We start from the raw sequence: 16,522 nt of genomic DNA, 5'->3' as shown, positions 1-16,522 counted from the left end.
AAGCTGCCAACAGTAGCCTGTCTTAAAAGGATTGTGCTTTGAAACAGACCCAAAGGAAGATGTTTTCCCAAAAGCAGGAAAAAAACACCCAAATACTCTGTCCTCTTGCCCCACTAAAACCGGAATGAAAGACAGGATGCACACGGAGATTTAATTTGACCTGGATTTCCTGCCAAGTACACAGTGATCATCAGACTTCTCCCTCTTTTGCTGAGTAAACCATTCCGGGAGAGCTGCCATCAAGTCCAGTATATCAGAAGGGGAATCCTAGGTATCTAGAGCTATGTTTGTAGTTTCAAGCAAAATTCAGTTGTGAACTGAATCTGCACAAAAATCGTAATCCTCCAGGTTCTCTTTCACAATGTAAAAACGAGGACACATCGCCACTCTCATACAAACACCATATAAGAACAGCCCGGCTGGATCAGGCCCATGGCTTATCTAGTCCAGCATCCTGTTTCACACAGTGGCCCACCAGATGCCTTTAAGAAGCCCAGAGGCAAGAGGTGAGGGCATGCCCTCTCTCCTGCTATTGCTACCCCGCAACTGGTATATAGAGGCATCTTGCCTCTGAAGCCAGAGGTGGCCTATAGCCACCAGACTAGTAGCTACTGAAAGACCTGTCTTCCATGAATTTGTCTATAAGAACATAATTGCGTGCATATATGCCAATACACAGAAAACAGAAGCTCTTCATTTATTAAGCAGACAGCTACTGTATTAACTAGAGCAATGGAAGTTTGCAATATTTCCTGCATGCCTTTCTTTTCTTTTTTGGAGAATCCACAGTTCCAGACTTAAGCCAATGTGTATGCCTATTAAGTAACACTTTAGAAAAGGCAGTTAAGATTTCCCTTAGTTTGATGCCAAGTATTATGGTAGCTTTTGTGGTATTTGTCCAGGGAAAATTGGACCGAGACCACCAACTCATTTCTCACAGGCTTTGAACAGATGGCAATAACCCTGAACTGGGCAGAATCTTCTGTTTACTTGCAATATGATGCACATATGCTCTCCTTCCAGCCACAGATCATGGGAACCTCTTTTCAATTATGAGACAGTGCTCTCTCTCTCTCTTTTTGACACACACTCACACACACACATACACACACCCCAACCCCAATTTTAAAACAACATTCTACTACATTGTTCAGAATCTCAGGGCAGTACATACTTAGGTTGGATATACCATTCATTGCCCCATAGTCAGCTTCTATAAGAGGTACTGTAGACGGTGAATCTTTAGCTCTGAAAGCATCCTGAGAATTGTAGTAGATCCCGAATTGGCTATGCTTTTGAAGCAACTCCATTTAAAGCACTTGCTATGCGAGCTATAGAGCTTGTGATGAGGATTTTCCCCTTAAAGTGTGAAAAGGGGTCTTATTCTTCTCATTAGTTTTAATTGAAAACTATAGTGGAATAGCTGGTAAAAAATTCTGACCGCAATGACATACTTTCAAAAAGAACATGAATTTTTACTGACCAGAAACTTATATCATGCAGATGGTTCTTGATGCTAAAATATTACTCTGGAAGCTTCACATCATTCCTTACTGTGCTGAGAAAAAGGAACTTGTTTTCAAACAAAATTCATTAGTAATGGGATGGGATAAATCACTTGCTAGTAACTTCTCTCATAGGGACAAGAATAACTTGCCTTTTATTGCTGACTTCCCTCAACTTTTAATGCTGTGTTTGGCCATCTAGATCCATCTCTAAAAGCAGGAAGTCAAAGCTTTTGAAAACTTCTGATACATATAGTTACAGGGGTATTATTAGCACGTTTATAGATTATACATAGCGTACTATATAGGGGACTCCTGTTATCCACATGGGTTTCATTCCCCGGCGGGGCAGGGGCGGAATGTGAAACCATGGATAACGTGGCATTAGGGCAATGGGAGTTGGGGGGTTAGGTTACTGAGGCAGTGGGGCAAAAGGGGGAAAATGGGGGGAAAGGGGGAAAATGGGATGGAAAATGGACTGAAAGTGTGCTGTGTGTGTCCCCAGCTAGTTCAGCAGTGATCCCCAAAGTAAAATACTGTGGACTTTTTTGCAAAATAAATAAATAAATAAATAATCACATTTTTTCTTCTTTCTACAAACATGAGCCACAAAATTGCTCCTGTCCTCAAAATGGTTGGCAGAAATAACATCAGAGTTCATTTAATTGCCTAGGTTTTTCCACACATACCGAGGTTGGGTGGCAATTACACGACCATGGATATGCAGGACCGTGGACGCAGAGTTTGCGATCAATGAGAAGAGAGCTGGTCTTGTGATAGCAAGCATGACTTGTCCCCTTTGCTAAGCACGGTCTGCCCTGGTTGCATATGAATGGAAGACTACATGTGTGAGCACTGCAAGATCTTCCCCTCAGGGGATGGGGCCACTGTGGGAAGAGCAGAAGGTTTCAAGTTCCATCCCTGACATCTCCAAGATAGGGCTGGGAGAGACTCTTGCCTGAAATCTTGGAGAAGCTGCTGCCAGTCTGTGTAGATAAAACTGAGCTAGATGGACCTATGGTCTGACTCAGTATATGGCAGCTTCCAAGGTTCCTAAGAGGTTCTCCTGTAATTGCCACTGCTTCTAGTTATGGCTACATCTTACACTTTTGTGGTTTGGGCAGACTGCATGGTTACATGTCAAACCTGTGACACAAACCCTAATGGGGCAGAGGCCACTAGCATGGCAATCTTGAGATCCTGTTACAGAGAGCAACATGAGAGTAAAAACCAAAAGTGAAAGCAACAATATCACTCCAAGCAATACATAAAAAGAGACTTAAGAATGAACTGCAACAACATTCAGATTTGAGATGACAGCCAAAGAGATATTCACACCATATTTTTGGGCCTTACACAGAAGTGCACCACCACCTAGAGGAAAAGTAGACACAATGGTAGTTCCAAACACAAACTACTCAAATTACACAGAAAGGCAGGTGTCTGAGCAAATATGTCACCCTGATGAACACGGCAGAACTCTCTCACAACCTGTAGTTTAGTTCCTCAACAGCTTATCTTCCTAAACACATTTCTCCTCAGCCAAGTTCTGATACTAGGAGTGACCTCAGCTGGGCAAAAGGTGCCTGGAAGTACTGCATGGAGATGAGTGGTGGGTAAAGAGAAGGTCTGGCGCCCTTTACCTTTTGCTGGGGGGGTGGGCAGAATCATCTATCTCTTTTTTTCTGTAGGAATGCACGGAACTGCTGCCACCACATTTAGTTTGGCCACCAAGACCTATAGTACATTTATAGCTTTTAAGCAAACAGTTATGTAATCTCTTAGGGCGGAGAATGAATACTTCACAGTCATCACCACACCAGACAGCATTTGCCAGAGATTAAGAATGCAACTCACCCAGTGGCATCTTTTGAGGTCCACTTCACATACAGCAAGAACTGTGTAGATACCACTTGAAATCTAAGGGTTGAGTGTGCCTGGTGGTGAGCTGTTCATGTGTGTTGGCTTGCCATGTGGCTCAGCGGCTGCCACACATTTCCATGCCACCAGATACCAACAGATTTTGGGGGCAGCAGTATAAAAATCGCTTTGGTGGTGATTGATCTCTATGATGAGATCCTCTAATCTTTCATCCTCTTGTGACCCCAAACTCTTTTTTCTGTTCTGTTCAAAGACAGTATAGGAGAGGTACAGCTACAAATAATGGCATTTTTCTTCTTGAAAAGCACTGGAAGCCTTACAGGATACTACAATCAAAGTCTACTGGCCTACAGATTTAATTTTTGTAACAGCAACAAGCAAGGAGGGTGAACAACCTGTAACTTTTGAAAACCATGGTGGTAATATCCACATAAGTGCCACTGACTTCAAAGTGGCAATTTGGCCAAGGCAGGATAGAGGGAAGTTATCTTCACTTTTGCTCCATGTACATAATACATCGGCCTGGTTTTTGTTTTCATATTTCTCCCTTCCTTCTTTTCCCCATAATTTTTTAAAAAGAACATAATACTGTATTTAACATCTATTCCTTATTTAGCCAGGGAGAGAACTGGAGAACCCTTGGAGAGTTAATTGCTAAAATGTACGAAGGCTGCATAATTATCATGGTACAGAACACAAATAAGACAATTATTTATAAACTGCTTTTCAACAAAAGTTTCCAAAGCAGTTTACACAGACAGACAGACAGACCCCATTGGGAACAGGCTCCCTGTTCCCAACGGGCTCACAATCTAAAAAAGAAATGTAAGATAGACATCAGCAACAGCCACTGGAGGGATGCTGTGCTGAGGATGGATAGGGCCTGTTGCTCTCCCCCTGCTAAATAAAGAGAACCACCACTACTAAAAGGTGCTTTTTTGTTCAATTAAGCAGAAAGTGGGAACACTGCTTCTGCCAAGAAATGTGTTTATGAGCAAGGTGGCTTAGTTATTTAGTTTTTTTTAAACTTACTTTCTGAACCAGAAATGGGACTTTAAGTTGGAGCTCCCACCATGTCCTGGTTTCCTTTGAGACACAAGTTATTCTGCCAGAATCTAGACTAGTTTGCCCCAAACTATATCAAGTAGAGTGATTGAAAGCCCATTACTCAGATGAGGATGCCTAAGCAGAAAACTATATAAAAATCCAAAGCAGTAGGAAACTGTAGGATAAAGAAAACAAGAAACATTTAAAAAACTAAATGACTCTACTTAAAGGAGAAAGTGAACATTCTTCTGCAAACAGATTGTACAAGCCTCTGCAGCATGTAACTGGCTAGATTGATGAGGCACTGCTGCTCATCTAGGGGAATGAGGCTAGCACCGATCAATCAAGCTGTCATGTTTGACAAGTGCAAGCCTAAATCATGTCTCTTTTGGCACTCAAGCTTTCAACTTGGCATCAAATGCCTGTAACCTTTGATAGTTTTAAAATGACTTGCTCTCTTCAGACGATATTCTACTGTGTAGCTGCCTTGAGGGCATTTCCTAAGGTTACAGGAGAACCCATCTGTCTATCTGCATATCTTTCCACAACTACTTCTGACACATAAGGTATGATATTAAGAGGTTGGGACTTATACATAAGACTCTGAAGCATGAATATAGCCTGAGCTGTGATTTCCCCTTCTTTTCTCCAGAGGACAGACTTTATTCTTTGATTAGTGTAAAGTCAGTAAATCTTCCATCCTATCAGGACTTGAACATTTATTAAAATACACACACACACACACACACACACAAGCTGGAAAAGGCAGAGAGAAAACAGAGAGGCAAACATTTGCTGCCAATTTTGTTTTACCAGGTTATTTTGAGGGAATCACATGAAAATAAAATAGTCTGGTGTAAATAAGTTGTTTCATGTAAAATTTAATACACAAGTAAAGAGCAAAACTTACTTTCTTTCTGTTTCTGGGGTTGATACCACACTGCTGAAGCCAAGAGATTCCTGTAAGAGAAGATTCATTGCTTTGAGTTCAGACTGAACAATGACAGGCTTTATTATCTAACCAATGCAGAATACCAAACTGAAGGCAAAAACAAAAATAGATCATTGCATCCATTGTGCTTACTTCAATCTGGGATCGCAGCTGTAGGGATGTGGAGCTGGCATCGGGTTTCTCCTAAAACAGAACAGATGTTAGGTTAGTGTAACATCCAAGTGTGGTAGCACCGACAATAAAAACAAATAGCAGGAGAACAAATGACAGAAATAGGCAACGAGGCAGGGAGTTAAGAGTTAGGAATCCACACAAATTGTCTCCATTTAGATAGGGTTAAATCAGTCTATGAGCAGATGTAGAAGTACTACACATATATGCACTCACGATCCGATTTAAAAGAAAAAACACAAAGGTGAGAATGTAGTCTTATTCTATTGGGACTAACTACTCTATTTTTCTTTTCGGAATATTTTAATCAATTAACATTTGTCTTTCTTGCAATATATCATGTGGTCACTAGATGGCTCCATGGGCTATTCAGTATTGTAAATTACACTTAAAAGGGTAAAGCAGCAATGGTGGAAAGGATGGATAGACATCACTTTTATGCTATAAATCCCTTTGGTACAACAACCCAGATTCACCTTCATTCAGGTTAAATAATATTTGAGCACATATTACTGCTGGTAATAAGATATTGCTTTTGTCTGCCTTTATCATGTCCCCTGCTAACTTGGCAAAGAGGTACCTTTTAATGTGGTACTTCTCTTTATTTAGCAGGGGGAGAGTAACTGGCCCTGTCCACCCCCAGCACGGTACCTCCATTGACTGTTGCTGGTGTCTATCTCATGTTTCTTTTTAGATTGTGAGCCCTTTGGGGGCAGGGAGCCATCTTATTTATTTATTTGTTATTTCTCTATGTAAACCACCCTGAGCCATTTTTGGAAGGGCGGTATAGAAATCAAATAAATCATCATCATCTCCTGCTAACCTTTGACCTCTTCCAAAATTGTGAACATCCAGATAAAAAACTTAAGACTTACACCACTGTAAAATGACTAATAGACATTAAGCGTTCCTGTTATTGTATGTTACATAATCATTTTGAATTTGAGAATTTACTCCTTATGATCGTGGACTGCTTTAAACGTTTTAGTTCAGCTGCTTGAAGTGCTTCATATATAATAACATTACTATGAAATAATAATTGGCAGGAAAAGGACCAGCCAGCAATGCTCCATCTTCCTTTCACTCTGCCCATGGTCTCATCTGTACCTTTGCCTTGCATCCCAGCCTCTTTTCCTTCTTCCTTTCAGACCCCGGTAGCCATATTAACAAGACAACCAATATACTTGTTGGGCATGTTTGCTAGGACGTATTTGTCACAGAAGCTGAACCTTTGTGACATTTGCAGCTAACAATCCCCATCCTCTACTCAGATCTCTTTGCTCATTTTCTTAGATCTGAACTGAGAGTGAGAACTGGTGCAGGGTCTGCTGTTACAAAGTCATTGCTTTTTCTCTAAATTAGTGGGAACCAGTGCTATCTCCCTGTGTGATTCCTGGGCAGGGGTGGGGGGAAGGAGATTTAGGGAACTGTCTCCCCCCAATGTCCTCACACTTCCTGACCCACAACCAAGAAGCCACACTAAGAGGCTGTTTTCACATGCATCCTAAGCCAGGCTACGGAAACCCAGCCTGGGTTTTAGGCTGTGCATGAGGACTGCTGGCATCGGGCCCAATCCCGGCAGGGCAGTACTGCCCTGCTTTGTAACCGAGCGAGCCCTTAACCTGGGCTCTGGGATCGTGTGTTTTCTGGGGCTGTGTTCAAGCCCAGCAGACTCAGAGAGGGTTGCCTAGAGCACCCATCTCCTGGGGGATTCCCCCAATGCACTGTGCATGTTGTGCAGTGCATTGTGGGATATCTGGAAGCCAGGATGCATCATCCCAGCCTCTGGAGCTCCGCACAGCACCACACAGCTCATTCCACACATGGAATGCCCAGGTCATTCCAGCTATTGTCGGGGTGGGGAGGTGTGTTGGATCAGCCTTCCCTCCAGCCGCCCCCCCGCACACCCAGTCATGTGAATGGCCCCATACTTTTTGTGTGCAGGTAACATATTTTATTTATTTATTTCCACTTCCTTTCCCCTATTTATTCTTATATAATTTTCATTTGTATTCATAGCTGTCCCTCACATCCTTTCTGGAGCCGATTCATCCCATAATGCAATGGGAAGGATGTGTGTGTGCACCACTCCTGGTGCATAAGAGAGCAACCCAGCTCCAAAAGGGGGGGAGCTTCAACTTGCTCCCTTATGTGCCAGGAAGGCTGCACCCTTCCTTTCTTAAACTCCCAGCTTTGGGAGCTGACTCAGAGCAAGTCAGCCACAGCCCACAACACACTAGTGCGCCACAGCACACTGGTTGGGAAACACTGTCCTAGATAACAAAGACAGGTAACAAATGGACAGCAAAACAATACAATAAACTAGGACTGGTAACAATGTTTTACAATACAGCTAAATGCAAGATACGAAAATAAGATGGGCAACACCCACTGCCAGCTTCCTTGGGATACAGGTACTCTGGAATACAAATTGTTGTTTGTATGCAAGGCTTTGTTTGCGGCCGCTGTAAGGGGGTTGCAAAATGTTGATCCTTGCATCGGGCAAATAGAAAGAAAGGGCAGGCAGGTAATTATACTGTCACATCTGATAAACTGCTACTGGAATGCTACACCAAGGTCTCAAAAGTTGATGAGAAATGGAAGAATGTGTGGAGAACAAGTAAATCATAGATTCAGTGGAAGTGCCCACATAATAAGAATGCTTTAAAAGTTATTCCCATCATGAAATACATAACAAAATGATTACAACAGAACTGAAAATCCACTTGGATCATTCAAGGAAGAACTGAGAGTAGGCATAACCAGCAAGTCCAGTATTTCACTCATGGATCTTTCTTTCCACTGTAAGAATTCACATGCATCTTTAGCATGGGGGCAATTACAGAAGAATTCTTGTGAAGGGAAACATTTAATTGGAATCCACTCCCAATGTTGAGAGGAGGTAAAGCAGCAGTTGGACTGATGCTGGCAGATGGCTGGCAGATGACTGGCAGAGGTAGGAATAGTGGGGTGTTCAGGGTTGCTGTGGAAGCTTCCCCATGTTTTGCAAGACTTTTAAGGGCTGAGAGCCTGTCCTGTGAATGAAGGGAGAGGAGAGCTGGTCTTGTGGTAGCAAGCATGACTTGTCCCCTTTGCTAAGCAGGGTCTGCCCTGGTTGCATCTGAAGGGGAGACTTGATGTGTGAGCACTGCAAGATATTCCCCTCAGGGGATGAAGCCGCTCTGGGAAGAGCAGAAGGTTTCAAGTTCCCTCCCTGGCTTCTCCAAGATAGGGCTGAGAGAGATTCCTGCCTGCAACCTTGGAGAAGCCACTGCCAGTCTGTGAAGACAATACTGAGCTAGGTCTGACTCAGTATATGGCAGTTTCCTATGTTCCTAAGTAGTAAGCCAGCCAATGCAAACTGGGCACATATACTTTTGAGCAACCAACCTTTGATGCTCTGCCCCTCTCCTCCTTGCTCTCTGTCAAATGCCTTGATGCCTTCTTCCATGTCAAAATTGCAACCACCCAGTCCAATTTCTCTTCCTCCAACCTGCTGCCAACCCTCAAGTTCCTCCTCCCTTAACTTTGCTCTCCTCTCACTTGATAAGCTGATTGCCCTGCTGTCCTCATCCAGTCCCTCCATGTGCTCATCCAGTCCCTCTTGATCCCATCCCTCTCAACTCCTGCTTGCCACCACTGTGTTGATGGGGAAGGTGGGAGGGCAAGAATCGCTACCATGGGAATCACTACCCGGAGCTTCTCCCATTGATGCTGCAGGAGCCCAGAAAGAGCTCTTTCTCCTCTCAGAGTTGGAAATGGGACATAGAGGGGCTGCTACTTCAGATACTGTGTTGATGGAAAACATGAGAGGAGAAGGAGCCAACAAGTCCATTCCTTCCAGGAACTCCTACATCATCACAGGAGTATCTGGGAGGAAGTCCATTCAGCAGTGGGGAGGACAGGGGAAGTCATTGCTATCCCAACACTCTTACTGCTGATGTCTTCTCCTATCCACGTCCCCATTCACAAAAGGGAACCAGCAGTGACTCGCAGCAGAGCAGTCTCCTCCTAGCTCCCATATGGGACTTGGGCCTCAGGGTCAGCCCTGGGCCTGGATCCCAACTTGTCAATCCCTAAACTTAGCTTCAAAGCAGTTTTCAACCATGGTTAGAAGCAGATTTGGAAAAGGCTATTTGAGATCATCACTGTTAGCATTAAATGTTGGTGCAGATGCAACACTGTGGCGGAGTTAGCTCTTAAATGGTAAAGATGGGGGGGGGATTCATGGCCGGGGGGAGCACTGTGTAGGAGATAGCGGCTTGCACATAAGCAGCTTCTATACTTTTAATCATGGCTCTATGTCTAGATACTGTTTCTGGATACTGTCCAGTTAGTGGGACACTAAATGAACAATGGCTAGCTTGAAAAGAACCATTTTAAACTCAGAATTCTGGGGAAACCTAAGAATTCTTGCAGCCTTACAAAATACCAAATCTGGCTTATTTCAAGCAGATCATTTTTGTCCATCGTTGTCTCCTCCCTGGCATCAGAACAAATATGGTTTGCTGCTTCATGTTTTGAACCCCATGTATTGGTTAGCTTGCAGGGGGAAAGTAGCCTGCCTAGCCCTAGGAGCACAGGGTAAGGATGTTTCTCTCTCTTGGGTTGGAAACAAGCAATACACAGTTAACAGGGCAAGAAGAAATACCATGAAAACAAGAGTATTAGCAAAAATAAAGTAACAGCTCTTTTGTTCTCTTTGTTGGTCACTTCCTCTCCAAAGTAAATATTCCATATAAAAGCAGATCTCTCTCTTCCTTCGCTACTTCGACCAGTCTAGAAGCTAAATGAGCCTTCCAGGTAGAAAGGCAACAGGGACACTGCAGGGTTCTCCCATGCACTCTTGCCATGATGTAAAAGCCAAAAAGGCAGTATGCCTAGGCAGAAAACAACTCATGCATGGCAAGCTCTCCTCCTCCATTCACTGTTATCCAGAAACAAAACAAAAGAGGAAGACCATTTTACCCAAAGCACACAGTGAAACACAAAACCTGGTACATATTAAAAGTAGATTGTTTTCTCACTTCTTAACAATACATTTTTGACTTTGACTTTTTTTTAAAAGAGGTTTGTTCTGCAAGTGCTTTAGAACTTAAATGTAATCTTTAGACATTCATATCTGTCTTTCATCTCTTTTAAGGGATAATTTGGTTACTGGAGCTGACTGTAAACACCGATTTATACTGCACAGTAGATTCCATTGTCAAAAGGAAGGTGGAGGAGAGAGTTAGGAAGAGTACCAGCTGCATCCTGTGTTAACAAAATCCAAATTCTACTCTGCCTCTCTTGTTTATGCTGTGAGCAACCTCTCTTGTCCCTGTGTCTAAAGACCACACTGTTCCTTGGAAATTTTGAAGGCAAAAGCAAGAAGTATCTGCAGTTTGAATTTCACACAAACAACATTTGATTGAAAAATAAGCAAGTACATTATAAAGGACTGTGGATGGATCCTGACTAGGCGGGTTGTTATTAGGCTTTGGCCCTGTATAAATGCTCTGGCTCTGTATGTAGCATCAAGTTTGTATTTTTATATTTTGTGAGCAAAGATTAACTTTGTACCTTCCTGAGAACATCTACTCTTGCAAGTTTTAATGCACACTTAAGTTTGGGACTTTTGACAGAAAAAACCCAAGATATACATACCTTTGAAAGGTATATATTCATCTCTCTCAAATCTAATCCAAAAATTTACAAATCTAGCAAAACTTTGATGTAAACAAAATGATCCCAAAAGAGCTTTAAAATTGTGAAATTTTGGATTTCCTATATTCAAAAGTTGCTGCTAAAGAAAACCTGGTTCTGCCTCACAGAATGAGATGAAGGATTCATTTAACTAACTGAAAAACAACCAAAGTTCTGGCTACAGCGAAAAATGCTGCAGACCAATAATTCCAACCACATGATTTCTGTTTACTTATTTTTATTGAGAAATATCCTCTCATTTGACTGCAGTAATCAGCAAGTATTGGTCTATACTAGAGAGCATCATGCAACTTGTAGATTGTATAACAAACCATATGCATTAGTAATTGCATTGATTTTAACAAGTCTTAACAACAGGCATGCAAATAAATCAAAGAAAGGCCTATTTCTCACACTTCAATATTTCAGTTTGCATCACAGGCTTAGGTAGAACGCTTGGAAAACACACACACACACACACACACACACACACACACACACACACACACACACACACACACACACACTCTCTGCACTTACTTCAAGAATTCCAAAGTAAGTTGGTGGCATCGGTTCCTTGAAGGAAGGGCAGGGTAGAAATGTGAGTGATCAGAGTTCTCCCTGAACCTGTGATGCAAACTTAAATGCTGATGTGTGAGAAACAGGACCCTTTTTGATAAATACGTTGTTAATAGTTAGGTGGAGACTGGTGAGAGTGTGATTTGCTCAAGGCTGCCCTGTCAGTTTCATAGCTATGTGGATTTAAAGCTAACCAGCCCAGCAAACTTGCCCTAAGCAAGTTTATCCACCAAGCACAATGTAGAGGCTTTCCCAAACATTCTTGTTCAAAGATGTGAAGAGAGACAGAGGCCAAATTTAATCAATTATTGACCTAATATTTTATATTCTATATCAGGGCACAGCAAATCCCACGTGCCATGGAGCCATGGCACCTAGACTAGGATATTCAGTTTGGGTTATTTAATAAAATCTTTATTTGTACCAGGCAGCTGTGTTTCTGTTCTAAGTATGTTATTTGGATAGGGGATAAAAGAAAAGCCCATTTAACTTCCCCTCCACAATGTCTGACACCAAGTCTGGTAATTTTGTCAAGTGTCCATTGTCTGTTTTGAATGTTTTAACTCTTCTGAATGTTTTAACTGTTAATTTTTTATGGTGTTGTATAGTTTGTTTTTAAACTGTTAATTGATTTTAATTGTTTTGTTTTTAAATGTAAACTTCCCTGACCCATTTTTGGAAGGGTGGTATAGAAATTAATTAATTAATTAATTAATTAAATTTTGGGCGAGCTCCTAGATACAAAGAAAATTTGTTAAGAAAATGACCTCCTGTGGGGGAAAAAATGGGCCATGTTTTCCAATCTGCACTACTATGACTGCTGGCAGAAGGACAGGATTGCAGGCAGTCCAAGATAAGCTACCACAATCCACAATCTTCCAGGTCCTATGAATCTAGTGATACCACAGAGCCCCTCTTATACCACTGCCCGGTTGCTATAAAGCTCCTAAATGTGCTGCCGTCCTTCATTGTGAGCATCTTGTCACTGAGGGAGGCCACCAGGCTATTCATCTGTAGTGCGAGATTACCAGACCACATGCCTGTCTGTTGTTGGCTTTCCTGTCTGCTGCTACTTGCCACTCTTTTAGATCTGACATCCAAGCCCATCTCACCTTTTTCAAAACCACATATACTAGCCCTAAGGTGCTGCCTCCCTATTTTTAACAACTCTCTATTTGTGACAACTGCCAGGAAAATGAGTTCAAGAGAAGAGACTTTTATGCTTGACACTACTGAAAAGACCAAGAAATGTTATTTGAAAACCTAATGCCAACTCAAGTTGGACATTAGAAAGAAGGTTAAAAACAGGCAATTAAGAATGAGCACTATAGGCTAAATACTCCCGCCCACCCGTAAGCTTGAGGATGCTGAGGAACATCTGTACTTGTGTGACTTGCACTGCTTAAAAAGGCTGAAGGTGCATCAGACTGAGAAAATATCCATGTATTTCTGCACAACAGTAGATTTCTTAAGACAGATGTGCCAACATTGGAAACGCTGTCTAGAATGAAGTTGACAGGCTGCAAACCCAATTGGGATTTCTTCTTGCATCACCTCAATTTGATGTACCAGGGAATGTCCTGTCTACAAAACAAGGGTTGCTCAAACATTTTGCCTGCAGGAATACATTCTGGGCACTGAATTTTTTCCTATCACTGCAGACACAGGAAAGTATCAACAGAAAAATCTACATGCACAGTAGTGGTACTGGCTGGAGACACATATGCAACAATCTGCTTGCACATCCAACACTGCTGTGGGGCTTGCCATTTTTGCCCTCCTTCTTGGATAGTAGAATGGTAATGTGTGGGTCTTCTGAATGAACTACTGTATTTACCTGAATCCAAGACTAGCTTTCCCCCAAGTTCTTTGGTGTTAAACATGGGGGGGGGGGCATTTGGGGGAAATTAAACCAAATCAGTAATTTTCCAGTATTCCAGACTAGCAAGGATTCTCTTTTAAGTTTCCACTTGCACTTTCCCAAGCTCTTCTTTTCAGCCATTATAGTTGGACATGGGAAATTTTCTGCTCCATTACTCTTGCATGTAACAGAGTTTGTATGTTGTATACTGAATGAAAACATTCTGTGTTAAACACTACACGAAATGAGGTTAGCGAGTGTGTGGGAGTGGAAAAATTGGTAAAATTGGATGTTTTGATATTTGGTTCCCATCTTGCCTTTCAGAAGCCATTAGTCCATGTTATCTTTTGAAAAAAGCAGCCCCTGTGTAACATATAAAGCTGCTTATGGAGAGGCAAACAGGGATCAGAGAAGCAGCCAGGGCAAGACATGCTTAAACCTTTCCTCACCCACCCCTCCCCTACAGTGTTCCAAACACCTGTCTGCAAGGACATTTGGGAAACCACACAGTGAAAAGCCACTGGGCTTGAAATTTGGGGTGGGGAAATGGAAGGCAGTCAAAAATGAAAAAAATAGAAGGAAAAGTGTTAAGCATTTCCCTCCCAATGCTTCTCTGATCCCAACTGCCCTTCTGGAAGCAGTTTTTCCTCTTTAAAAAAGGTCATCAGGATGTTACATGTATCTGTGTATAGTGTCGAGTTTGGCCGTCAGCATGAGCTCTGTTAAGGACATATCACTCAGCTCGATTCCTTTTTCTTTTCTTTTCTTAATTAAACACAGAGAGACAGCCAAAAGGGAGGGCACTGATTCAAGGGCTGAGAGAGCCGGAAGTTATAAAATAAATAACAGAGTAAAGTTTGGAGGATATGAAACTTTTGTTTAGCTGTATTTTACTTTCAGTTCTCTGCATCCCGCCCCACTGTGCTGGAGTGCAGAGCTAGCCATTTTTTAAAAAAGTGGTCACACATCTTTCTGCTATAAGGAAATCAGCAGCATCCACTGCACACAGTGGGGGTAGGAGGAGAACACCACCACACTATTGCTGTTCCAAAATGGTTTGCAAGACTTCTTAACAGTGGCTAAGATATGTTTGGGCAGGATAAGCAATACTCAGTAATGCAGGCATAGACTCATTGGGTAGTCCTGGAATAAAGTAAACTAGCTGTCCTGGTACAGAGCATCTGTGCCCCTCATTCTCCACCCGAGCCCCATTTCGTTCAACCCCCCCTTTCTCCCAGCTGCCAGCCAGCCTGGCCGCCGCTTCTCCTCCCCGCTGCTTCTCCTGGCAGCCAGGCCCATCTTTTCTTTTGGCCCACAGGCAGCCGGAGAGGGAGTGCACCACCCTTTCCACCACCTGCCAGTTTCACCCAACCACTGGCCGGCCTTCTTCTGACATCTTTCCTTTTGGCCAGCAGGCGGGCCAGAGAAAGAGGCTGCATGCCCTCTCCGCTGCCCGCCCACCCCCATAATTTTCTCACCTGCCCAACACTTTCTCTGCCTGGCGGCGGCCGTTCTTACCCCTACCTGTAGCTATCTGGCAAATGCTTGCCAACTCTCATGAGAGCTGCCACGCATGGATTAGCCACAGGTACATCTCAGAGAAATAGACAGATAGATAGGTAGGTAGGTAGGTAGGTAGGTAGAGTGAGTTCTTCACACTTTATAAAGTAGAGGACATGGTCCTCAGAAGGCGAGGATGGACAAACAAATGGAAGTCTGAGGTTTTGCAGTACGGCAGATCAAACATCAAAATGAAACTGACCTAAAACACGCTCTGTGGAATAAAGCAGCATTTAAATGCAGTCTGAGGGCACTGAATTTTGAACAATCTGACAGTGTCAAATATCTCCCAGCCATGCTCAAAGCCATACCTGGCTCTCCACTGTGTCTACACACTTTTGCTATCTTTTTCCATCAGGAAAAAGGATTAGTCTGAGGAGCCCTTGCAAAGAATTTATTTATTTATTTATTATCATCTACATTTTTATGCCACCTTTCTGCCTTGACAAAGGCACCCAAAGTGGTTTACAATATTACAACAAATTAATAAAACGTTGTCTCAGGCTGTTGGGTCTTTTCAGAAGCTGAGGACAAGAGCTCCCTGGCCTAGGTGCCTCCTTTTCTGCCTTCCTCTCAAGGCACACTGGTCTTTCCGTACTCCTGGGAAGGTGGGGGGAGGGACTGCCCCAACAGTCATCACAGGCCAGAGCTGGTCTCTATGGGGGCCGATGTTATGCTCTCCTCTGTCCTGGGTCCCTCCTTAACCAGGATAGTTAACCTTCAAAAGCATCTATGGAAATCTAATGACAACATTCCAGCAAGTTTAACCCAGGCTTGCAGGACTGAAGCAACTGCATCCTTTTCAGCCATTTCAAAGAGAGCATAGACACAACAGGCATCAAGACTTAGCCCATAGGCAGCTTGATCCAGCTTTCAGTATACATCCAATTCTCTCCCTATCCACTGAGTTACGCCAAACACATCTCTTAGTCCGATTTAAGCCTATTGGATGTTTTTGGAGATAATGCCTATACCTTAATGCCAGTACTAGAACCAGTGCACTATTGAGCATTCATCACTGGGCACATTCCTATGGCCCAATTCTGTGTCTGCATTTCTGAGTGATTTATCTCCAAAGTTCACATGCAACACACAATCTTTTAGAGAACTTAAAAAAAAAAAATCACTGCTTGGCAATAAACCTGACAAAAGGAAGTGATATGCAACCTCCCCAGTGGGGAAAGCATAGTCAATATAAGCTATCTTTGAGTTAACAATTCAGATGCTATGGCAATGTTTAGCAATATGAACATGCAATATGAGACTTTGATGATATAACAT

General features: G+C 42.7%; 1 protein-coding gene across 2 annotated transcripts in view; it reads right to left on the bottom strand.

The window, feature by feature from the left end:
- Positions 1–16,522, bottom strand: part of SASH1 (SAM and SH3 domain containing 1) — a 197,945-nt gene that overhangs the window by 96,060 nt on the left and 85,363 nt on the right. For both annotated transcript variants that reach the window (XM_053291380.1, XM_053291391.1), the window contains exons 3-4: positions 5,518–5,568; positions 5,344–5,393 (exon numbers count right to left, since the gene is read on the bottom strand). In XM_053291380.1, the coding sequence (XP_053147355.1) occupies positions 5,344–5,393; positions 5,518–5,568 (101 nt within the window). The remainder of the gene's footprint in view (positions 1–5,343; positions 5,394–5,517; positions 5,569–16,522) is intronic.

The sequence above is a fragment of the Hemicordylus capensis genome, chromosome 1, assembly GCF_027244095.1.
Source record: "Hemicordylus capensis ecotype Gifberg chromosome 1, rHemCap1.1.pri, whole genome shotgun sequence".
Lineage (NCBI taxonomy): Eukaryota > Metazoa > Chordata > Lepidosauria > Squamata > Cordylidae > Hemicordylus > Hemicordylus capensis.
The sequence above is the reverse complement of the archived record's forward strand: the minus strand, read 5'-3'. Positions and strand labels throughout refer to the sequence as shown.